General features: G+C 43.6%; 3 protein-coding genes across 3 annotated transcripts; 1 reads left to right on the plus strand and 2 right to left on the minus strand.

Moving 5' to 3' along the window:
* Positions 1–3,095: 3,095 nt before the first annotated feature.
* On the minus strand, positions 3,096–4,146 carry LOC138356006 (uncharacterized). The gene is made up of 2 exons (XM_069311554.1): positions 4,044–4,146; positions 3,096–3,640 (listed from the first exon to the last, which is right to left on the minus strand). The coding sequence occupies exons 1-2, from the start codon at positions 4,144–4,146 to the stop codon at positions 3,096–3,098; spliced, it is 648 nt and encodes a 215-aa protein (XP_069167655.1).
* A 54-nt stretch (positions 4,147–4,200) lies between these two features.
* LOC123747593 (uncharacterized) lies at positions 4,201–14,126 on the plus strand. Its single transcript, XM_069311555.1, is given in 13 exon segments — positions 4,201–4,297; positions 5,382–5,579; positions 6,403–6,612; positions 7,171–7,283; positions 7,509–7,697; positions 7,828–8,322; positions 8,657–9,266; positions 9,784–9,887; positions 10,648–10,756; positions 11,934–12,172; positions 12,941–13,114; positions 13,314–13,694; positions 13,696–14,126. Coding segments are annotated over 13 exon segments (2,973 nt in total). The 3' UTR covers positions 13,750–14,126.
* Positions 14,127–15,897: 1,771 nt separating this feature from the next.
* LOC123747582 (lipase 3) lies at positions 15,898–24,492 on the minus strand. The gene is made up of 11 exons (XM_069311556.1): positions 24,463–24,492; positions 23,812–23,997; positions 22,934–23,310; positions 22,459–22,640; positions 22,147–22,261; positions 21,224–21,374; positions 20,214–20,306; positions 19,187–19,348; positions 17,925–18,009; positions 17,262–17,404; positions 15,898–16,067 (listed from the first exon to the last, which is right to left on the minus strand). Exons 1-11 carry the CDS (start codon positions 24,490–24,492, stop codon positions 15,912–15,914), a joined length of 1,680 nt encoding a protein of 559 aa, XP_069167657.1. The 3' UTR covers positions 15,898–15,911.
* Positions 24,493–26,056: the final 1,564 nt, after the last annotated feature.

Here is a 26,056-nt window from a genome sequence, read left to right on the forward strand (position 1 = left end):
TCCAGCCTCAGACGGTGAGTGCTCCACACCCTGGTACTCCAGCCTCAGACAGTGAGTGCTTCACACCCTGGTACTCCAGCCTCAGGCGGTGAGTGCTCCACACCCTGGTACTCCAGCCTCAGACGGTGAGTGCTCCACACCCTGGTACTCCAGCCTCAGACAGTGAGTGCTCCACACCCTGGTACTCCAGCCTCAGACGGTGAGTGCTCCACACCCTGGTACTCCAGCTTCAGGCGGTGAGTGCTCCACACCCTGGTACTCCAGCCTCAGACGGTGAGTGCTCCACACCCTGGTACTCCAGCCTCAGACAGTGGGTGTTCCACATTTTGGTACAGTTATGAAGGTCACCTTATTAAATATATGTTGTTTTAGATTCAGCCACTCGGAACAAAAAGTTCCAAGCCATCGCGGGATAGTTGTTGTCCCCTAACTCCCCTTGCCACTTCGGGGGGTATAGGGTGTTTATCAGGGCACCAATCCCCCCAGCCACTGGGCATGGCGAGAAGGCACCCCTAAGCATACCTAATTCCCTATCAAACACAAACTTAAATACACATACATGGCAGATCTCATCACAACCCACAAGAGTTAAGATGATACTAATAACACACAATAATAACCTGAAAAACAAACATATATAAAATGGAAAATTCTTTTGTATTTTTTTCTTATATGGGACACAGCACACACAGGTAGGGGTGCACAGTATATCATTAAAAAAAAACTAACGCTGAAGGCCAAAACAGCAAGCTGCCTAAGCGGCAGGATTGATGACTTGACGTCAGCATACATGGAAAACTATTCATAGTGTTAGCTCCTAACAAGGCCCCGGAGCGGGAAGGATATCATGCATGCGTATGGGGGTCTCTCCGGCAGCCGCCTTACCTACTCGTGGGCTCCGGCCAGGTCGTCCGCCCTCTTGTGAGACACCATTAGGAGAAGTGGTACTCCAGATGACGACTCTGCTTAGATAGTTGGCTACCAGCTATCCTCGCTGCGGTTCACCAAAGCGAGACTATATTGACCCTTATCCACCCTGTGCACGGTGATCCTGGGACTAACGTGGTCTGCCCCTAGATGTGGTCTTGGACCATATTCTGTTGATGGAATGTGTCCAGGTCAGGGCTTTCACAACAAATTTCAAGGTCGCTCATGGTGAATCCCATATCCTGGAGACCATCTTCCCCTCCAACTATGGGTTATTAAAGAGACAGATACTGTGTGCTTCCAGGTATATTCCCTAACCTTATGTTAAGGAGGCTGTATATACCTGGCACCAGATGTATTCGAGAGTCGAGCTCATATTAATATTTTATTTTTTCAGAATATTTGTGCGTAATTGGTGGTTTTATACAAAATATAAATATTTTATTAACATATAACAGTAGTAATAAAATGTTTTTAAACATATTTTTATTTATTAGTTGATGATTAATCTATATTTTCATTATTGTATGTAACTAATTTGGTGTGATTTAATTGGTGAAAAATATACACTTAATTCCGCACGTGTACCTCTCCCGTTGTGCTAAGTTAGCCCTCCAGACAAGCTCTGACGGTCATTTCAGTTTTCTATGAAAGGTCGGCGTCACGATAAGGCCTACATTTACTAGCGTGGGTTGAGCTTCGGCTCTTCAATCTCGCCTCTAAACTTTCAATCAATTAATGTACAAGTTCCTGACTATATTAGAATCTATTGTATTTACATGTAAAATTGTATAGAGCCTGCATCCACCACCTTGCTTTTCCGCACGTTTCGCTTGTTCACTATTTCACTACTCACAGCTTTATCAATTCCCTCTGATAATTTTTTTCGATACATTCATATCCCCTTTAACTCTTATGTCGTCCAGCGACGTGAAATTTAATTCTGTAGTTTTTCCTCGTAACTCATACATGCTGGGTTTTGAGAGTTAGACATGACAAAAATTAGTTATATTCAACACAAAAATTGGCTCACGTTGTAGAAACACAACATATGCTTAATATTGTACATAACGCGGCTAATTTACTGATCATTATTATATTCAAATAAAGAGCACCTGTTATAGAAATTAATTACAAATAAGGCAATAGCAAAAGATCCTTCAGTCAGCAATTTGGAAAATAATTTGTCCAGGTATTAGGATCAATAGCTGGACATTATTTTTCACCACAGGGATTTACCCAGTGAATGTTTAGAACTTTAGGACTATGTTTAGAACTAAAGTATACTTTCTGGTTATTCAGTGAACTATTGTGGTGGCCTTACTGATACTCAAGAGGCTGATAAGCCTTAAGTCCAACAGCAGACTAAACTAACCTATGTTGTTAAAGATTCACTACCTGGAACAGAGTTCCAAGTAGCACGGGCTATGGTGAGCCCGTTGAAAAAACTAACCTAGGATGAAAGGCCTTAAGCACAACACCAGACTAAGCTAACCAATGTATGTTGTTTAAGACGTGTAAACATGCTATCAGCCAATGGCACTGTCATGGAATCCGATAGTTTCTTCTCGCCAGTAGGCACAACTCTAGCAAAACATGCCAGCATCACAAAGCGCCGTAAATGACCATACCACAGGCAAGGATCTGTATCTATCCCCCAACAACTTTCACGATAACTTTTACAATCCGGCCACTCAGTGCATGCGACCACCCTTTAATAGCAACCCTAAATTATGATAACATTATTAACATATACAGGAATTGTATTCTATTTTATCTCTCTACAGCAGCAGCAGCAGCAGTAGCAGCAGCAGCAGTAGCAGCAACAGCAGCAACAGCAGCAACAGCAGCAGCAGCAGCAACAGCAGCAGTAGCAGCAGTAGCAGCAGCAGCAGCAACAGCAGCAGCAGCAACAGCAACAGCAATACTAAATCACACTCACCAGTATATCTACAGCACCAACACCTGGGGTAATTGTGTCCCTGTAGCCTAGTACCAATGGAGCCACCAGCACCGAAAGAAGTAGTGGAAGCCACCTCCACCCACAACTTTAAGCCCAAATTCGACAGGAAATTCGAACGCCAAGAATGCGAAATTACAACGCAAGAGGTACAACGAAGCCATTGTAGGCGGGGTATAATGAGCTAAACCTCACTTTTTCGTAGTAACTATAGGGTAAGCACTGTTAGGCAAGCACCAGGCGTAGCTACGGCCTTACATGCTCTCGTAGAAGGGGAACGAAGCGGCACAGCTGAATAGAAAAGCCTACATGCGTGTGATAGTCGAGGTAGTGTCGGGAGAAATGACACTGGAGGCATTAGAGTGACGGCAGCAAATGTAGCGATAACAGGAGTAGGAGCAGTAGTAACTACAATAGTGCTAACAACAGCATCAATAATAACAACAGTAGCAGCAACTACAACAGTAACAACAGCAGCAGTAATTACAGTAGTACCAACAACAACAACAACAACGGCGCCAACAATAGTATCAATAACAGCAGCTGCTTCAAAAGTAACAATAACAGCAGCTGCTTCAAAAGTAACAATAACAGCAGCTGCTTTAAAAGTAACAATAACAGCAGCTGCTTCAAAAGTAACAATAACAGCAGCTGCTTCAAAAGTAACAATAACAGCAGCTGCTTCAAAAGTAACAATAACAGCAGACATTGCAACAACATTAAAAGCAGTAGTAACAACAACAATAACAGCAGCTGTAACATACAAAACAGCAGCATCCAAATACGTGTAACATCAACTACTTCAATGAGCATACGTATCAACATCAACACTAACTACACCAAAAACAGCTGCAGCGCCAACATTGTCAGGTGAAACTCTAGCAACAGCACCAACCACACTCTCAGATCAACGAACCTTTTCTCCTACTTCGTTGATAGGCATATACAATAATGGCCAAGACTATTGGTACATATCTACGATAATAGTCAGGGTTATTGGTAGATTTCTATGATAATAGTCAGGGTTATTGGTAGATTTCTACGATAATAGTCAGGGTTATTGGTAGATTTCTACGATAATAGTCAGGGTTATTGGTAGATTTCTACGATAATAGTCAGGGCTATTGTGTAAATCACATCTACGGCAGTCACTGACAGCATAACAGCCTCCACATAACCAACTGCGCCACCACCTCCATCATTACCAACATCGTCACCACCATCTTCAGCACCATCTCCAGCACCATCTCCAGCACCATCACCACCGTCTACAGGGTCTCCAGCACTGTCACCATCTTATCCAGCACAACATCATGTCTACAAATGGCTGCCCTGGGCAGCGTAGAAGCCTCTGGTGGAGGCCGATTGTCTTTACCGTCTGGCTCACTCTGCACATTGGTCACGTCTTAGGTAATGATAATACCATAAAGGATTCACTCACTAATAATACGATGTATTATTCTCAAACGTGAAATATGAAATTCGAAATTATTTAAGTATACCTAGGATTTTATTTACAGAAAACCAAATTATTGAGGCAGTTTCAAAGAAAATGAGTTAAGAATAGACTTATGACTTGAATAAATAAACTTATAACTTGAAAATATCCTCTGTTTAGGACAAAGGTTCACTTGCCAGTTTACAAGTAGATTATTATTTGAACCGTAATAGACTTTCAGACCATCACAAATATCTAGATAACTGTCTAGTTTGTGTGAGAAATAGGTTTGGTGTCTGGTGGTAATCACTTTACCCTGGGGGCAGAGTACACATTTCGGTGACTATATCCTTCATAAATTCAGTTCCTCAGATTTTTAACGATAAAATAGGTGGTCAATAAAGTGCATGTACTATATAATTTAATATATCAGATTATATAGCTCTCTTGCTGACACAATCTACTGTCATTTTTAATATATTCCCACTGTAATTGCCGACTGGTTGTTTATATATATATATATATATATATATATATATATATATATATATATATATATATATATATATATATATATATATATATATATATATATATATATATAAATAAATAACCAGTCTCACGCCTTACCCAGTCCCATCTCTTTCTCAGTCTCCCTTCTCATCTACTTGGTAGTATCAGGTGTGTCAGGAGGAGCCCCAACCCGAACTACAGCAGGAGGTGGATTCACAACCGCAGAAGGTGGGTTCACTATGGCAGGTGGTGGGGTTCATTATGGCAGGTGGTGGGTTCACTATGGCAGGTGGTGGGGTTCACTATGGCAGGTGGTTGGATCAATAGGACACGAAATACGGGTTCCCTCCAGGCAGGAAGGAGGTGGGTCCACTGCACCACGATGCGAGTTCATTAAGCTTGTATCTCAATCGTATGCAAGTAATTATCCGAGCAAAAAGATAATTAAAAGAAATTTCATTATACATGAGTTATAACAAAATATAAATTAGTAATGACAGCCCAGTTATTTTTGCTCATCTGTGCATTTATTTTCCTGCACAGATATGAAGGAGGAGCGGGTGCTTGTGCTGCAGAAGTCTGGTACGCCCTCACCAGAGAGTTATGTCCGTCTAGTCACGCCCTTCCCTAGACTAGACTCTTTCACCATCTGCTACAGGATCAGGCTCGTCAGATTTCGGGAGGAATCGACACTAATGTCCTACGCTTTTTCTATTGACCGGGATAATGAATTTAGGATAGGTGAGAGGTGTTTTTACTGAAACTATTTTATATTTATAATGCAGGCGAGGGGTACTATAGTAACTTGTTCATTGAAGAGTACACTTTTGAATCCTTGTGTATATAGATGTAATTCCTACAGGAAATTGTTTGTAAGTAACCTACGAGGATAGGTTGCGGGGTACTCATGGATAGTCTGTGCACAGAGGATAATTGTAGGATCCTGCTATAATATGCGTTAATAAGACAGATGTAGGGTCTTTCTGGAACCAATGCATGTATAGAGGATAAGTGAGAAATTGTCTCCGTGAAATTATCATTGCTTGCAGATTATATGAAGCATTCCATTGAAGTGCAGTTGTATCTGGGTGTTTTACGAAGATTTCTGACAGTATTCAGGCAGTGATTGACAGATATCCTAATTTATTTGCTTAAGTGATTTATCAAAAGCAGAATTGCTTAGGCTACTTTAAAAATCTAACGTTCAAAAATGGATGATTTGATTAGGCTGCAGATGTAACTACTGCAAAATAATATATCACATTATAATACAGTAGTGAATGGCTAAACTAATGCAATGCCTTTCTTAGGTTAATATACTAAATGACAGAGAATACAACAATATTTGAATAGAATTCGTCGCCAGATTTATATAACGGTACTAGAAGATTTAAGACAGTATTTAATGGATATAATCAGTGTATATAATAATAATAATAATGTATCTGGAATGTATATGTAGACGCGTCACTATTATACAACAGTACTATATTAGTATAGAACATTACTTATACACATTGATACATTACTGGGCAGATGCCCCTGGTTTGTTTCCTGTCCTCAGACCATCGTGAGGAAGAGTACAAGGTGTCGATCCAGGAGTACTGGGCGGCCACGAAACTCGTCACACCCCTACGTTCCTGGACCCATTTCTGCTTCTCCTACCAAATGGAGAACGCCTCCTGGACCATCTACCTGAACGGTGAACGGCGAGATGAGGGGACCTTCCCTGCGCACACGTCCTCCTTGCAGACTGGGGGCGCCTTTGTCATCGGTCAGTCTCTTTATCCTCCGTATTACAGCCGAATAGTTTCTATTTTCTGTATACTCGAGTTTTTAAGCATCACAGGAAATCTGCCTCAGGCAGGTCCCTCTGTCCCAGTGAAAAAAATTAATTATTTTTGGAATTATTGTTTTTTTCAGGAGAATGTTCATGACAATATTAAATATACAATTGTGGATTAGGATGTAGAGTTAACATATATGTTCGTTGCGAAAAAAAGGATCTCGAACAGGGCAAGAAAGAAGTTTGGGCACGTTTCCTTGCTCCCGATGCTATTGTTCTAGCTGTATATTGGTGCCTAGAAGTTAAAATTGAAATTGAAATAATTTTATTGAGGTAAAATGCACACAAAGAGATGAGGTAACTCAAGCTATTCTCACCCCGTTCAGTACAACGTGTTCATACATATTTTGACACATCACAAACAATAAACATATTACCGAACATTCTGAGTGATAAACCTAGAAGTTGATGATTGTTGGCCGCCGCCAGGGCCTATCGTTGGCGATATACATATATATGAATTTCTTTGTGGGCGTGTGGCTACAGGCCAGGAGCAGGACACTGTGGGCGGAGGGTTCCAGCGAGACCAGAGCTTCTGTGGCGAGATTACTCACCTCAACATATGGGGCGAGGTGCTCCATCCCCTCACCATACAGCAGGTGAGTAACGCCACTCACATCACGTTTTTTTTTACTCTCACATCTGGTCCCCTCTTACTCTCATATCTGCCCACTCTCACACGAGGACAACTCTCACTTCTACTCTCCTTGATGACAGCTCTCGCCTGAGACAGACACTCACTCTACGCTGGCACTTAGACGTAAACTTTGACCAAAGTATGCGTGGGTCGTGTCATTGACCCCCAGTGTCACTTTACCTGGTAGGTGGCGGCTTGCGAGGAGGGTCGTCCAGGTGACCTGTTGTCTTGGGCCACGTCATCTGAGTTGTGGCAGGTCAACGGAGAGGCGACCTGGGAGATGAGGTCACGAGTCGACCTCTGTCGGCCCACCGGAAGATTCCTCACGGTCTTTCCAGACCCGGTCACCTTGGATCAAGCGAAGCGCTTGTGTCAGGCGAGTTACTTCGTAACGCTACCTGTGTCACTGTTACTTGAGACCAAAACTGGTGTCACGTGAGTTATTGTTACTTGTTGAGAGTGCAGGTATTGCAAGCGTATTAACATTGATGTTGTTATTCACGCAGGTGGCTGGCGGGAGGGTGTTAGTGCCTAGTAACCCTCAGGAAAATTCGTGGGTGTACCAGAGAACGCAGAACATGTTTTCTCATTGCTCCGGGGGAATGGGCGCGAACTTCCTATGGCTTGGGGCTTCTGACGCCGTCCACGAGGGACTCTGGACCTACCTGGACACTACCCTGGCCATCCCGTGGGCGGGGCCCTGGAGGGGCGACGGGCCCAACGGAGGTACTCAGGAGAACTGTCTGGTGATGCTCAATGGCGAATTCCCCGCTCAGTGGTCCGACATTACTTGCCTCGACAGCTACTCCTTCTGCGTCCCCTGCGAGTTCAACCAACTGGAGACCATATACCTCAAGGGTCCCGCCGTGTGCCCTAACTCACCCTTCAACTATCAGTACGTGTTGGTGGACGAACGTGGCACCAGCCGCCCCTCCCTCGCTGGGTTCTACCACTCTGACATCTTCTGGCAAAACAGCTCCTGGTTCCTCCAGTCTCTCAAGGTAGGTCTCTGGAATTGTTAATAATTAGCAATGCTAATAACATAAATGCAACATAATATGAATTGCAGTTGACTAATTATAACGATAATAATGTTTGTGATAGAACTACTAATATCATTTATAACAATAAAAACGAATCGCTACTACTATGTCTCCTACTACTACTACTACTACAACAACTATTACTACTATTACTTCAACAACTACTATTACTTATATTAATAATAACAACAATAATTATTTCAACGGCACTAATGCAAATAATAAAGTTAATATTAATTATACATGAGGTGGTGGCTGTACCATAACAAACCCGCTGTGTTCCCCTCCCGAGGCTGGCGAGGTGTCAGCCTGGTGGACGCCGGGGAAGGACGGCATGTACCCCTTCGGGACGCGGCCCTGGACGCTGGGCGCGGAGGTGTGTGGCATGAACCCCGGCACTGTCGTCAACCTCACCCTCTCTGTCTGTAAAGAAGGAGAGTTCACTTGCGCCGATGGTTCCTGCATCGACCTGGCGAAGCGCTGCGATTTGCGCATTGATTGCCCCGATGACAGCGACGAGGCAGTTTGTTCCATACTGGACATTCCTCAGGGGTATCGTACTGTCATTCCTCCTCCCCCAATCAACGACTCCCAGTCGCTACACGTCTCTTTCAGCATAAAAGTAATTTCCTTCCCTACTATCGCCACGCAGGATCTCCGCTTCACGGCCACCCTACAGCTAAGACTTCGCTGGAAGGACACGCGCCTCAATTTTCATAACCTGAAGAAGGATCGAACTCTCAACCTCCTGTCTCGGGAGTCCGTCGAAGATATCTGGACTCCACTGGTGTTCTTCAGCAACGCCTTAGGCAACGTGTTTACCAACCTCGAACTGGGGTCTCGCGTAGAGTGTGTTCGCGAGGGACCGTCTGAACCTGGGCCTCACCACTTACCTGACGAAGGTAAGGCAAGTCAGGACGCTGAATAATGCATCAACTCATTAGCAGCAAGAGAATGTACACACAAGTTGATCATGTTATATTCCCAACAAACCTCACCTCTAGGAATTAGTGGCTCAATGGTCATTCTGTTAGTTAAAACACAGATTCCTCCCTCGCTTTGTAATCCTTTTTTGGCGCATGGGTAAAGGGCGTACGTCGTTTGAGTAGGTGAATGAGAATGGGGTAAACTAGCCTCTTCCAGCGATAATACTCAATCCCAACCTGGTTCAATAGTTATGCTGTTAGAGAAACACCTGTTCCTTATTACAAATATTTCTATCAGACCGATTTTAGCTCATTGTTCACACATGTTTTGATGTACAAATAAGTGTACATCAAAATAAAGATAAAACTAATTTTGAAGTAAACAAAAAATAGTATCTTAGTCATTCTTAGAAAATGTATAAACAAAATCGCAATAAAAGCATGAATGTTCACTTGTTATCCTTGAAGTTGTGACTTTGTTCTTCTTTGACAGTGAACGTGTTTTCCGGGCATGAGAACAGCTTGGAGATGAGCCAGCTTTACACTGCCTCTTACAGCTGTGACTTCGATCTCATCCGTTTTCCTTTCGACTCTCAGGTTAGCACAGCCTAACTTAGTCTAATTTAGCATAGCCTAATTTAGTCTAATTTTTGTTTACATATATGCTAATATATTTGACTTATCATTTCACATTTGTTATGCCTTCAACTTATTAATAATTAAATAAGATATCTTAATTTTGTGTTTATTGTTTATTTAGTGATTTGTGTCTCAATAAATCGCCCAAATTGCATTAGTAAAATAGGGATATACAACCAAGAGATGCAATTCCTCTGACTCTTGCTGTGGATACACTCAAAAGTTTACTTTTAGTCGCAGATTCTGTTCAGAACTAAACTGGTTTGTCGGTAAACTGCTACCGTGGCCTTCATAATTTGTCCCATGATTGATAAACACACCGCCAGTCAAATTGTGAAAGAGAAAACGCTTTAATTTCAGCGAACGTTTAGCTTGAAGTGGGAGCCAAGATCTGCCACTAGTCTTCCCTATATAGCAAACGTAGACTTGACCAATATAGATGTTGGGTAATTACAGGTAATATTGATTATGCAGTGTTCCGATTCTCAGATAACCTTCCACTCACTCCCCTCTTCCACGTGAGTCAGGCAGGCTCCACGTAAATCAAGCAAGCCCCAGGGGACTCAAGCAGCCCCAAGTGAGTCAGACAGACCCACACGTCTTACTAGGTGAGTACACGCGAGTCAGGCAGGCCCTAGGTGACTCAAGCACGCCCCCCACGAGGCTCGGGTAGACCCAGCCTTTGTTTCTAGTGACGCCATTGGTTTCCCTCCGTCAGGTGTGTCGGTTGAGGTTCGCTCTGGTCTCCGCTGCGGCCTCCTTCATGGTCATGGACCCGCACCTGGCCACCTACATCGGCCCCAAGTACCTGGTTGAGTACGAGATCGGTGAGTTGACTCACTGTACTCACGCTACGCTACCCGATTAACTGTACTCACTGTGCTACCTGATTCACTGTACTCACTCTATCACCTGACTCGCTGTATTCAGGCTATGTCACCTAAATGTACTCAGGCTACGTAACTCGACTCACTGTACTCATGCTACGTCAACTCACTCACGTTTCCTCACTTGACTTACTGAACGTCCTTTCCAGATACTATATATATATATATATATATATATATATAATATATATAATATATATATATATATATATATATATGTGTGTGTGTGTGTGTGTGTGTGTGTCTTTTTACACTATGTAAAAAGACACCTCTTTTTGGTGTTTTTCGAACAAAACAGTGTTCGACCTCGAACACTGTTTATGTTGGACAGACATAAATCTGTGTACAGTATTTATGTCTGTAGGTTAGATTAGCATTTTAAAAGCACTACAATCACTTTCTGTCGTTGATTGCTCAATAAATCACTGAACTATATGTTTAATACAGCTACACTGACAATACACTGCACCTGCCCGTTTGGTTAACTGAGGCAATCACCGCTATCATATGCAGTTATTGAAATAACTGTAAAGTTAGATGAGATAGTTTAAGATTACTGTGAATAACTGATATGTCGCGTTGAATAAATAAAACGCCATATCTTTGACTTGTGTATATCTCTCGTATCGATAACATTTCTCGAGTGTAAGAGAAATGTTATCGATACGAGAGATATACACGGCCTGTAACGAGTGAATGGGAACATTGACCTCTAACAAGTGAATGAGTTACATGCAGGCGTTAGGTTTCTGCCTGTTATTTATAGATGAAAACGGTGAATGCAACAATCATCAACTCCTGTTAGTGATTGTAAGCGTGCACGCACCATAGCCTATACCTGGCCGTGAATGGTCGGTGAGTTCTCCATGCACTCCGCCCTGCCTACGACTGATTGGCGAGCATTACTACAATTGCTGATTGTGCCTTATCTGTAATTTGTTACGTACCATCTTTCTGGTCGATGGAGCGCCATGTACTGAGATCACGTCATCCGATCTTGGCCATGGGGCGACTTACCCCATGGCCAAGAGTTGCTCCGGGCGACTTACGATCCAATTTCATGTTATTTATTAATATATTGTCACTTACGATTCTGAAACCGCTCTTCCTTCCCCAGGCGACATCACCATGCACCGCCAGGAGGAGGACGGAGGAGGAGAGAGCGAGTTCTCTACCATAGAGGTGGAGGTGAGGTTCATCCGTCGGTACACCTTCTACCTCCTCACCCTCTACATCCCCACCACCTTCCTCATCGTCATCGCCTACGCCACCTTCTTCTTCCACCCGGACGACTTTAACTCGCGCATCACCGTGGCCATCACCTCCCTGCTGGTGTTGACCTCCCTCTTCACGCAGGTAGCTAGCTCCTCGGAGATGCTTCTGGGTCCTCTATAACACTCCTTAAATGGCGTCTATAACTCCTTTACTCTATGGTAACCTGTTGCCCACTGCAGGCTTTTCGACATCTATCTTCGGTGGTATTGTCACGATATACGAGAGCTTTCTCTAGTAAGCCAACCTGCTCGTCACCTCCGTAAACACGATAGCAGTTCGATGGCAAGTATCATCCGTAAGCTTGTGGTAGTTGTGGTCTGGTTACACATACACTCGTCCTGCGATGCCGGGCACCGAGCAAGCTTTCGCCCCGATACGTGGCAAGAGACCGCCGGACCACTACAAGAGGCCGCCGGTCCATTACAAGAGGCCGCCGGTCCATTACAAGAGGCCGCCGGTCCATTACTAGAGGCCGCCGGTCTACTACAAGAGGCCGTCGGTCCACTACAAGAGGCCGCCGGTCCATTACAAGAGGCCGCCGGACCTCTACAGGAGGCCAGACCACTATAGTGTTAACTGAATAATCGGTGAAGAGACTGAATTGGTCAGGGGGGAAGATGACAGATTCTGTCCATCTTGTCCCTCACAGATTCGCCAGAATCACGTTATATAATCAGTGATATGAGTCCTAATATCTTATTCTAGTCCAATTTGATTTTCCAATCTCAGGAAAATAAGATTAACAAAAAAATTGTGTATTTGTTTTGCGAATTGTCTTTATTTTCATTGTTGCTTCGCTGGTGCCTGTATGAGACGTTCATTTTGTTTATTTTCAAGGTATTTTCACAGACGTCAAATGCGCTGCCCAAGACGTCTTACTTCAAGATGATCGACGTGTGGCTCTTCTTTTCAATCGTCGTCATATTCTTGGTCATCTTACTGCAGACTCTCATCAACTTCTCCAAGCCAGCGCCCTCTGCCACCACCACCACCCATCACAACTCATGGGCGGCCAGAATGGCAGTGAGTGTTTGTGAAGGCTGTGTTGAGTGTTTGTGGCGGGTATGCTGAGTGCATGTGCAGGTTATGTTGGTTGCTTATGAAGGCTATGTTGGGTTCTTGTGAAGATTAATTATGTTGAGTACATATATAGACCTTGTTGAGTAATTGCCGTATAAGAATGGAATTCCATTGCTCGAACTAATAACGTCTGCCGTTGCAGAGTAAGTTGATGTACGGGCAAGTCAGGACTTCGCAAAGATCACCCCCAGTCAATTCAGGAGCTGATGAAGGGGAAGAGACATCTTTCAGACGGGACCCTCGCCTTCAGGAGAACCACGCCGGCCTCCGCTACACGAACAACGACGCTTCTAGTTCTTCAGAGACTCGTTCTAATTTCCCGAAGAGCGAGAATATTATCTACGAACGTGCAAGTTTACGTCAGCGGGACAAACAGGAAGAGGACGCCCAGCGACAGAATGTGAAGACCGGCCAGAAAGGGCGGGAAAGTCGGCCGCGCGCGGTATTTGGATCTTGGTTTCCTCCTAAAAACGATCAGGACGGCGTCAATATGTCGCTGATGGTAAAGAGTAGGATCCTGATTCCCCGTGATATTCGCTTTGTTTAACATATGCTACTGGGGTATCGCCTTTATTTAGAGTAATATGTATATACGACAAGTGGTGGTGTACGGCCAACACCTGTAGTTCGGTGTTGGCCGTAAGTCCGCAGCCACGGTCTACAGTTATCGAAACAGCTTGAAGACACCTGAATCGCATTGAATTCTCACTAGACATGCTCCCATTCCTTAAGGTTTGTCTAACAGTTTTAGATAAGTCCGTTCATCCCAAATTAGTGATGAGTATTCAATGATAAATGATAGATCGTAGTTCGTGAGTGGTAATGTGTTAAACACGCCTCTGCATCAATGGGATTTACGACCCTTCTTAGGCATGCAAATCTCCTGCGGTATTTAGCTGCTACATCTATCATTGCTACATCTATCACACCTACACCTATCACTGCTACATCTATCTAGAGCTAATATATAAATTGATAATTTGTATGTCAAGTTACTAAAGTCAGATTATCATTATTATTACCAATCGTATTTTTATTATCGTATTATCGTAATTTCTTATTATTAAGGAGTGTCCGGCTGCGTTCGGGTCTCTTTCCCCTCTTTCCCTTCTCTCTGCCTTTCTTCCTCCCCCCCTCGCCACCTTCTCTCTCAATCCCCCCCCCCCTTCACAAATCTGCATTTGTGCAGCTGCCCTAGACTATATGAAGGGGAGTACAGTGTGTGTCAAAAAGCTAGCTACGTGGTGCTAAAAATCCCCATCACACAGGATGGTTAGTCATACAGAGGCATGTGATAAGTAGTCCTGCACTGGCAGACTCTGGGTGCATTATGAGGATATCCTTAAGAACTCGAGTGAGTAAAGTAATTGCAAAGTTCCAGGTACCTCATGTCAACTGGCCTGAAAGGTCTAATAACTGGGCATTCGGTGATGTAGTGTGGGAGATCATGCCGCAGTTCCTGCTCACAGGGTGTGCACCTGGAGTGCTCAGGATTGGGAGATCCGTCACCTATAGCCACCTGCCACAGATAACGGTAGCCACCTGCCACAGGTAACGGTAACCTAACCTGATCCTGGCCACGTCTCAGAAAATATAGAGAAATCTAGGGACTCGGCCAGCCATCTTTCACTGACTATATGGTGGGAGTCACTGTTGGGTCCTACCTCTCCCCCTCCACTTAATAGCACTGACCCCGACCAGTCTATGTCCATCTCGAACCCCAGACCATTCACCCTGCAACTTTGGACAGGCAGACAAACGAACGGACAAAGATTCAATCTCTATTATATTTACATCTTTCCCCCTCCCTTGTGAATTGTACTAGCTCCTGTACCCTGTTTCTTGTATCATGAACCTTGCGCCATATCTTGTACCTTGTAATACTTCACCTTGTACCTTATACTTTATAACATATCACTTGTTCTCTGTGCCTACCATGCTGCAGAATCTTCCAGGCTTGGCGCCTTCTTTTGATAATTACTTGTCTTACTTGTACTCAGTACCTTGCAAGCCTGAGAAGATAATTAATAGCACCTGGGCAGCAGGTATTGTGAGTCCTGCCCCTCTGAGGTACTTCAGGTCACAAGAAGACACTGCAGAAGGCCTACTAACAGCAAAACAAGGCCATTAGGTCTTCCGCAATTTGTTTTTGCTACATCATAAGGGGTCAAAAACAGCAGAACTGATTCTAACTCCATACAAAGAGATCAAGGAACATTAGTATTGATACACAGAGAAGTCGCTGTAACGTGATATATTCTCATTGATATATACCATGTTACTGTGATATATTCTCATTGATATATACCATGGTACTGTGATATATTCTCATTGCTATGTATCACTTTATTGAGATCTCATTGAAATATATATCACGTTAATGTGATTTCCTCTGTGTATTTAAAGTGGGGCGTTAGAGGTAGAATTCCTGGATGACAGAAGTCAGAATGGATGAGAGGGGGGGGGATGATTGTGTGAAGCCTTGGTTTGAATTCAGTGGAATCCTCGTAGGCTCAGCAGACCCCCAGGATGCAATTCTTTTTGAGCCTGTTTATTGTGGCCTAGACGGCTAGATCGTGTGTCTGGTAATACCCAACGCATAGGTTCGAATCCTCATCACGGACTCCTGTGAATTTTATTATTATTTATGTGCAAAACGATATTAAGAAACATAAATTAACTGAATAAATTATTAACCACAGAGTTCTATAAATATGAAGGAGGATTAGTGTATTGTTTCTCAGTCTCCGTAGCGGTCCAGGAGCTGGAGCACCTGGCGGTAGACGAGGTGGGCGGCATTCTCCGCCAAGACGAAGTCTGCGTGATTGAAGTCTGAGAGAGGAACCCGATAGTCGAGGACGACTTGCGGTAACTCCGCCACCGTCTGGTGAATCCCCTGCAACACAACAAAGTCTGCCCTTAATCTCCGTTTTCTTACACTGAAATTTCTCGTTCTCTAGCAAGCACATTTCCCATTCTCTTAACACTCAAATCTCTCATTCTCTAATAATCTCTGAAGGCTGCATAGAGCCTCGGTAAATATACATACACTCTGTATGTATATTTTCCGAGGAGAGGAGTCAAAACAATACCCGAGTATAATTGAAAAAGAAAGCAAACTATTATATCTAAATATTGCATTATATTTCTGAGAGTCAGTTTGAGTTCTGGCCGAATGTACATTCTTGTAAGTACGAAGAATGTGCGAAATGTACACGAATGTACAGAGGGCGGTACCCTCTGTACAGTGTACACCTCCTATGTGGCTCATGGCGGCTGAGTTAGTAAACAGTTTACAGACTCCAAAGCGCTACGAGGTCGTCCACATATAAGGGTTATGGTTGTTATGGTTGACCTGATATAGCACTTCGGGGCTCGTAAATTGTTTTGTAAATACCAACTAAGCTGGCTAAGATGGAATTAAGAGGTACAGAGCTCGCAAGTGCATTGTGAATGCGGCCCCTGGATCATTACCCTGACCTCATGCAGGGCTCAAACTCGAGGGAATAATATAATAATTTCCTGGACTTTATACTAAAATAAATAGTTAGGTTTATAGCGCACTTTGCAGGGACTCTATTCCCATTTTAATTAGTTAAAAATTGTTTAACAGTCTGTTCAATAATTTTTAATATTTTGATTCTAGATTCAACAACAAATTGACAATTTTCTAGCATAATTATTCCTAAAAGGAGTCACATCTGAAGAAGTTAAGGTAAGGTAATTATCAGGAGAAAGCACCAAGGTATTACGACTGTATTGAGCCGCAGGAGTTAGGAAGCATAAGATTTATATCACCAGTGCAGTAGAGAAAACAATTAAAATCTAAACAAAAAAAGGGCATCGTCTCAGAGTGTCACCAACATCCTAGAGGATAGCAACAGGAATGAACACTTGCTTCCCAGCCACTTGGCCTGGACGGTAGTGGGACAGTCTTGCTTCATGCAAGTCGGCGTTCAAGCCCCGACCGTCCACAAGTGGTTGGGCACCATTCCTTCCCTCCGTCCCATCCCAAATCCTTATCCTGACCCCTTCCAAGTGCTATATAGTCGTAATGGCTTGGGCCCTGATAATTCCCTCCCTCCCTCACCTGTGGATCGGCAACCCAGTCGTTTTCAGACCAGAAGACACCAACAGGGACGGTGACGGCGCTCAGGGTGAACTCTGGAGGGTGAGGCGTCCCGTACACCGCCAAGTTCCTCGCCTCGCCGAAGTCGAAAGCTTGAAATTCGCCTGCAACAGCATGGTACAGAGCTGAGAGTGGTGGCAACCGTTCATTCTGGCGGGATGTTGTGATGTTCGGGGTGTTGTTTGGTGGAGGAGGTGGAGGGTTGGTGGTTGTTGATTGGTAGATTAGTGAGATGCGGTTGTTATATACGTGGTTGTACAGTGGTTGTTCCATGTGGGTGTTACAAACGTGGTATGTGGAATTCCCCCATATGTACTTTCTGAGGTATTTTGTCACAAACCGTAATGCAGTGTATTTGTATTATATTTATTTTAATTTTTATTATTTATATATCTACCTCCTGTGACAATTTTTGCCAAATATTATCAAATATGAAGACAGTCTACGTAATAAGCTGTTTACTGCAAGCTGGATAATTTAAACAATGCGTTGGGCAAGTAAATTATTGATGACAGCCAATGGCAGACTACATTTTGAGATGGATCTACAGGAGGGTACTCACTTGAGTGGTGCATCTACGGAAGAGTACTCAACTGAATGAATGTTCTGTAGAAGGGTACTCACCTGAGCGATGGACCTGGAGGAGATGAACGAACAAGTGGAGCCCGATGCCATCCGGCCAGTGGGAGAAGATAACAGGTAGATACTCCTATAAGAGAACACTCAAGAGTTACTCAAATACAGTTTTTCTTACAGGAAGAAGCTCAGAGACTGAGTTACGAGTAATATAAATGGGTACACACAAACTGCTAAAGGAGATTTGCCTTAATTTGCCTGATGGACACATCTTTAGTGGCCTTGAAGGGGGGCAGGAAGCCCTGAGGACCACCATCTTTAGTAGCCTTAAAGGGGGTAGGAAGGAGACAGGAAGCCCTGAAAGCCACCTTCTTTAGGAGCTTTGAAAGGGACAGGAAGCCCCGACTGCTACCTGTCCCCGTGCACGTATTCTCGTGCAATTAAGGTGCACGTGAAAGAGTACCATTAATTCAGGCGGACCACCATCATGTTTGGCATCCATGGAGAGCTGTTCTCATTTGGAGTCCTGGGGCCAGATTCACGAAGCAGGTAAGCAAGTACTTGTGAACCTGTACATCTTTTCTCAATCTTTGGCGGTTTTGTTTACAATTATTAAACAGTTAATGAGCTCCGAAGCACCAGGAGGTTGTTTATAACAATAACAACAATTGATTGGAAAGTTTTTATGCTTGTAAACTGTTTAATAAATGTAACCAATGCCGTCAAAGATTGAGGAAAGATGTACACGTTCGTAAGTACTTGCGTAACTGCTTCGTGAATCTGGCCCCAGGTATTGTACGAAGGCCAAAGTGCTACGTCTGGTTATGTTTCAACATCAGGACAACTACTACAGATTAGTGAGCTTGTACAAAGCTTATGGGTGGAGCTGCCATCTTGGGTGGAGTGTCAGAGTACAAATTCAGGTACCCAGGAGGAAGGTCAAGACCCGACCTCAGTATCTTGACCGGGCTGAAATGCCTGGATCTATACTCACCCCCAGTGACGTCACGCAAACTCTGGAAAGGAAGCAGTCAAGGGATAGGCCAATATAGTTGCTACCCTGTGATTGGTGTATTCATACGGAAGTTCGCTGGCGCCCTGAGGGGGCTACCACAGTAGGGGGAGGAGGTGCTGTGCAGTCAGGCGAGGGGGGGGGGGTCACCCGTATGCCAACGGGTCTTTATAGAAATATGTTTGGGGGGGGGGGAAGGGTACCTTGTACCTCTGAAGGCTGTCGACCATATTGCAACTGGCGATACTGCAACCAGAGATGGTCAGGGGGACAAAAAAACTGATGTTCGGACACTCACCTTGTCCAGGTAGACGGAGTTGATACCACCAGCTATTGAGAAGTAGAAGATGATACACAAGATGCTGGTGAAGGTTCTCTCTCCACACAGGGCCGAGGACGCTGCCATGGATTTGTACGTCGACGGAAATAACTCCAGCTTTCCCAAGCGTGTTAGCTGCTCCTGCAACACAAACAACCCCCACTGAGGGCAACATCTGCAACCTAAGCTTACCTCCCACGTGGTCTTGCCCAGTTGGTAATACCTCCCCCCACCCCATAGGGCCTATGGGGTAAGGGTATATACACACGCTTCAACAACAGTAAGTTAAGGGTCCTCTGATAGGTTAGGTGGGCAGGAAATTCTCATAAAGTTTCAAAATGTTATGAAAAACGTGAATTGAAAGTCATCTATTCTAACCTTACAGAGTTGGCCGGACGACTCAAACAGAAATCAAGAAAACGGAACAGTACGTCACTTTTGTGAGTCGATTTCATTTCAACTTACGTCCAAATTTGGCCATAGCGCGCATACGAGCCAAAAGTGACGTTATTTTTAAGAGGACGGGTTGCCCCTCCCATTCCAAGCACGGGAGACATCTCCCGTCACGCAGGGTGCAGTCGCAACTCCACAGATCTCCAGTATCAGCTCTTGATACTGGTAATGGCTCAAAAGAGCCACCACTTACGGGCTATTCATGCCCGTGCCACCTTTTGGGTGACTTAATCTTCATCAATCACCATGCCAAGAGGGAGGGAGGGTACTGCATATACAGGCGAGCCGTAAGCCTGGAAATGCCAGGCTTGACCTCGCTTGTATATATAACATAAACCATCCTCCATTGGAATTTCCCATTGACTGTGTCTCTGACGAAGGACAGAGACCACACGAAGATGTTAAATAATAAAAGTTTAGAAGTTAAAAGACAGTTGGCGCTGGTGGTTTGAAAGAAAGAGAATTGGTCGAAATCTTGGAGAAAGATATAGGAATTTGATATTTCTGTCTGTGTGAGAAAGTGTCGGAGTTTCTGACTCTCTCTCTTGCTTACATCAATAACACTGCCAAAGGGTGATAGAAGACTCATAGGGACATGTCTGCCTCGGATGTGTGCTGCTGGCGCCATAGCTGCTACAACCCGCACCTGTGGAGACAACACTTTAGAAGACTGTGTGTGTAATTACCTAAGTGTAGTTACATGATGAGAGCTACGCTCGTGTGTGTATGTGTGTGTGTTTGCGGTTCTGGCATTCACTGTATGGGTGTATTTATTATTTGTGCCTGCAGAATCGAGCTATTAGCTCTTGGACCCCGCCATTTAACCGATCTATTTGTTTCCTTCAATTATGTCTACTACCTATATTTCTTTCAAACACACCCATACACATCCCCAGGAAGCAGCTGTCTAATTCCCAGGTACCTATATATTTCTAGATGAACAGGCCCATCATTTGAAGGAAACTATCCCAATTTTGTTTCTGCCTCGTCTGGGAATCAAACCCAGGCCCTTAGGACTACGACCTCCGGCTGCTGAGACTGAGTGGACAGTGCTTACGTTTATCGAGGCCAATATAGGCCATCAACTGATCTTTCCCAAGATGCAATCCTCAACAGTTGCCTAACTCCCAAGTACCTATTTACTGCTAGGTGAACAGCGGCAAGGAAACGTGCCCAAACGTTACATTCTCTTCTGGAATCGAACCCGGAACCATTGGGTTCAACAATAGAATTCATCCTATCTAAGTGGGCGAGGCTGCCACCTCTTTTCTTCTCGGCGCGAAGCAGAGAATTTACAACGCCTGAATATGTTTAGAAGTACAGCGCCCGGCAAACACACAACGCAACAATCCCTATTGTTTCCTTGTTACAACTTGCTACAAAGTTGTTACATCTTGTTAACAAGTTTTTATGACGTGTTAGAAAGTTGTTACAACTTGTTCAAACTCTTCAGCAATGTTCGAAGTTTCGTCGTGCGTTTGGCGGGAAGGTACCGTATCTTAATAATTTTCCCTTTGAAGAAGCATTTCAGAAGAACATAATCAAAAGACACGGCGCACCGACCCAGGAGTTGATGTATGGGTGGTAGTTGACCACAGCGAAGAAAATGCTCGCACCGAGAGAGTGGCCCACATAGTCGACCTGCGCAGCGCCTGTTGTCTTGCGCACATAGCGCAGCATGGCGGGAACATCGTAGCGCGCCAACTCGTTGAAACTGTACACAGAGGGCAGCGTTGATAAGCACGATGATATGAACAATTATTTACAGAAAATAACCATAAAAAACACTTACGGGGCTATTCATGCCCGTGCCATCTCCTGGGTGCCTTAATATTCATCAATCAATCAATCAATCAATCATAAAAACAGCAATGATGATAATTATAGTTCTATCATGGAAGGTATCCCCGGTCTATTATGCCGGTATATTCCCCTATATAACTAATACTACTCGACATAACTAATCATACACAATATACACACACATATATATAATACACAAAATATAAATAAAATACACAACATATACAAAACTTGAAGAATACAGAACATACGTGTGAGCTCTTGTAACAAAAAAAAGCTAACTTCTTCAACAACAGTCCATTTATAATTTTTCAAAATTAAATTAATCATATAACATTTGTTATAACCAATCGGGTTGCTAAGTAGCCAAATTTAATACACCTTTTGTATATTGCTAGCGTCCATTGTCATTTTCTAATTACAATAATATTGTATTATAATTTTGATATAACAGGCGCAGAATTTCACAAATTATCGCCCTAGAAACCAAAACAATAACAATTTATTTGTTAAATGTTCACGCTTAAAGATTGGATTTGATATGCTAAGTTTATTCCTCTTACTAAATAAATATGTCTATCCATGAGTATGTAGAATATTCCGTTAAGTTAATGCTAAGTCCTAGAACTTGGGATACTTGCCACCCACCTGAAGTCCCATAATTTGGGATAGTTGCTACCCACCTGAAGTCCCAGAACTCAGGTTGGCTGGGAGAGAGACTAACATGCCGTCGACCATATGAAGTTCCTCTAGCGTTGCCAAGCCAAACATCGTACCCCGCGTCCGCTAGGATAAAGGCTGTGAGGAAAAGCCTAATCATTAATATCATACAAATATTAATTAATGCTAGTAATACACTACTAAGATCAAAGTCTATATTTTATTTTGTAAGTTAATCCATACTATATAACACACAAACACACATATATACAATATATAAAGGACGTTTTTATTAATAATAAATATTTGAAAAATTTCCGGAACTTCGTACTCACCTAATGCTTGGTCGGGGTCGTTCAAGACAAATCCCGCGCTAGAGAAGAGCACGCCATGCATAACGAAAACCACACGAGGCTCGCCATTGCTACTCCGTCTCCTGCCCTTGTAGGTGCTGCTTTTGATGCCTTTGTAGTTGCGGCTCTTGTTGACTCTGTGGTTGCTACTGGTGGTTTTGACACTGTTGAGTTGAAGAACAGAGAAGCCACTCAAACGCAACTTAGTTATGAGATATCAGGAAAGTTTCTAACAAAGTAGAAAAAAAATTAGATACATTATGTCAAAGTTGTCTAAGAACTAGTGAACTAGTTGATACTATTCTATTCCCTTTTAAAAAAAATTGTATTGGCATATAGAACAAATGCTAAATCATAAACTTTGAGTGAGGGATCGACCAGAGTTGTGATGGCATGCATCACTTCCCCTCTGCCTCTGGCTTCACTTGTAGTGACCAGAAGGTTATTATCAACCTACCTGTCCCCTGGTGCCTTGAGAATCGCGGTCTTCATCACCTCCCCCAACTCTGAACCTCCATCATTCTTGTGTAGAGCACGATGGAAAGCCTCAAGAAAGGTGTGAGTGAGCCCGAGGATACTGGTGTCAGAGAGGGTGTGGCGGTAAGGAAGCGTGCTAGTGTTCGACAGAATATAAGGGTTGGGTAAGCCGTTCGTATATGGGAGGTTTCCGGCGTTCGGAAGTGAGTCGCTGTAAGGGTGGGTGTGGCCATTCGGTAGTAGATCGTTGTTCGCGTTGCGGCCATGCGGAATGCGATGCATCTCTAGGATGTAGCCGTCGTCGGTGGTGACGTGGTGGACCTCGGCCGGGTACCCGCGGACCTGGATCAGCTCTGGCTGGTGGAGACACCGTTCGTCAATACCGCAATATGACTGCTCGTTAAGGTATAGCTGCCGTATCTAACAGTCTGGGGCCAGATTCACGAATCATTTACGCAAGTACTTACAAACGTGTACATCTTTCCTCAATCTTAGATGGCTTTGGTTATATTTATTAAACAGTTTACAAGCATGAAAACTTCCCAATCAACTGTTGTTATTGTTATAAACAGCCTCCTGGTGCTTAGGAGGCTGTTAACTGTTTAATAATTTTAAACAAAGCCGCCAAACATTGAGAGAAAATGTACAGGTTCGTAAGTGCTTTGCGTATCTGTTTCGTGAATTTGGCCCCAGAACCGTACTACTTGGCCTAGTAAGCAAGGCACGATTTGCTTAACAGCAACAACAATTGTCGTTATTTTCATATATTTCTTTCAAATTTGTTTAATTATTTTGGTTCAAATTAAAAAAAAAATCCAGTTGATTAGCACAAATTACATCTGTCCATGGATGCCTTACTGTGGTGAGGTGAGTGTGTGGGTGCTCAGGTGTGCGCCGGGACCTGGTGGGGTGGTGGTGAGTGCTGTTCGCTGCACTGTGGTTGCCTCCTGCCTGCGTCAGCAGCAGCAGCAGCAGTAGCAGCAGCAAGAACAGATGAGGAGTGCCTTCCGTCATGATGGCACACACAGGTGTTTTGAAGTCAACCTGGTCAGTGAACATTTGAATTACCAGAATTACAAATAAGCTGATGTACTGTAATTGTGAGCGTGATTTGATATATACTGATAATAGTTCCAGTGCTGATGGGGTTCATTTCAAAAATTGTAAAAAAAAAGGTGGGATTTGTATACACACGAGACTTACTAAACAAATTCACAATTTATATTTAAAAACAAAAAAGGCAGTGGAGAGAGTTTTTCATAATGTTCTTTTGGTGCTCCCAATTATTTGTACGTCGGTCGATTCAACTAATTCACGAATTTAACTAATCCTCCTAAAATTATATTACTTAAAGCAAATGTTTATTATTATTATTTTCTACCACAGACGTGGCCACACATTCTTATAGCAACTATTTGGTCGAACGTACAAAAATGTAGCCTATTCCCGCAAGCGTTACCATCGTCAAAAAAGTGTCGTACTAAATTAAGTGCCCTTATCCTAACTTACCAGAGGACCCACAAACAGAAAACGAGACATTATGTCATTACATTACATTATTCCGCAAGCCGCTGCCATTTTCTAGTAACAACAGTTTTTAGCCTTAGGAAAAGTATAGGTCAAAATTCAGGTAAATTTAGGTAAAATGAGACGTGCTATTAGAAGCACTGTTGCTCTTAATAATGTTCATGTTTTCTTCTATTAAATTTGTAGAGAGCCCGAAAATATAAAAACCAAAACCAAATTTAAACATTCTTAGGCCTAGTATTTAACATATATGTACTAAATTAGGACTGAAACGTATATTAGACCTAGAATTGCTTGGACAGGTTAGTTTAGGCTTTTAGTTAATCTTCCATTTTCTTGGTGCCATTGAGGCTAATTCATCGATAGAAAACGGGAAATTTGTAGGGGACCAACAGTCTATTTGTGTACATTTGACTAAATAATTATAATAATTCATTATGAAGGGGGGACAGGTAGCCAGTGTATATATATACATGTTAGGCTTATATTAAGGTTCCCCTCTCTTCCCCCAAGATTGAATTACTGACCCATTCCAGAATGCAACTCCCATAGAAGCTCTCACTAACTCCTGGGTACGTATTTGCTGCTAGGTGAACAGATGCACCAGGCGATTGGAAACGCGCCTAACCATTTCTGTCCTACACGGCATTCAAACACGGAATTCCCGATTGTGAATAGAGAATGAACCCGGCTTCGTACTCTACTAGTGGGGGGGGCTATAGGCTACAAGAATTACAGTGTCCGCGTTTCTAATTCCATTTATTGTATATTGTGATATACAATAACCGGCGGTTCATTGTATCATTGTATAAGGTCAGAGGCCACCAAATAAGCAAGTCACATTTTGTCCACAGGTTTCCCAGAGGTGCGGCAAACCTGCCAGCAGGCAGTGGAAGGCACTTAGATGGTTGGCAGTGGAAGGTACTTGGGTGGTTGACAGTGGAAGGCACTTAGATGGTTGGCAGTGGAAGGTACTTGGGTGGTTGACAGTGGAAGGTTCTTGGGTGGTTGGCAGTGGAAGGTACTTGGGTGGTTGACAGTGGAAGGTTCTTGGGTGGTTGGCAGTGGAAGGTACTTGGATGGTTTGCAGTGGTCGGCACTTGGATGGTTGGCAGTGGAAGGTACTTGGATGGTTGGCAGTGGAAGGTACTTGGATGGTTGGCAGTGGAAGGCATTAAAATGGGTGGCAGTGAAATGCATTAAAATGGGTGGCAGTGGAAGGCATCAGAATGGGAGGCAGTTGAAGGCACTAGGATGGCTGGCATTGGAAGACACTAGTATGTCAGACATAGGATGGCACTAGTATGGCAGACAGTGGAAGGCACAAGGATGGCAGGCAGTGGAATAGCACTTGGATGCCAGGCACTGACCGACAAAACTAACAGGATTAATTAAGTAGTCACCACACAAGGGGGGGCCCGGAAGCCTATTGTCGGCTCCCTCCAGCAACCACGTGAGAGTAGTACAGTAAGGTCGACACTCTCAAACATACTCACGCGTGAATGTAGGGAAGGGACTCTGGATCATGTACACCAGTCGATTGATGGTTGGGAGGCGGCGCACGCGAGCTAAAGCT

This window comes from Procambarus clarkii, chromosome 70 (genome assembly GCF_040958095.1).
Source record: "Procambarus clarkii isolate CNS0578487 chromosome 70, FALCON_Pclarkii_2.0, whole genome shotgun sequence".
NCBI lineage: Eukaryota > Metazoa > Arthropoda > Malacostraca > Decapoda > Cambaridae > Procambarus > Procambarus clarkii.

Coding starts and splice junctions, on each gene's coding strand:
- LOC138356006 (XM_069311554.1), bottom strand. CDS start 4,146: ATGGTGCTGGAGATGGTGCTGGAGATGGTGCTGAAGATGGTGGTGACG. Junction 3,641..4,043: donor TATGTGGAGGCTGTTATGCT/GTCAGTGACTGC, acceptor TGTATGTTACAG/CTGCTGTTATTGTTGTTGTT.
- LOC123747582 (XM_069311556.1), bottom strand. CDS start 24,492: ATGTCTCGTTTTCTGTTTGTGGGTCCTCTG. Junction 20,307..21,223: donor ACCCATACATCAACTCCTGG/GTCGGTGCGCCG, acceptor TTGTCTCCACAG/GTGCGGGTTGTAGCAGCTAT. Junction 19,349..20,213: donor CCTTTGGCAGTGTTATTGAT/GTAAGCAAGAGA, acceptor TTTGTGTTGCAG/GAGCAGCTAACACGCTTGGG.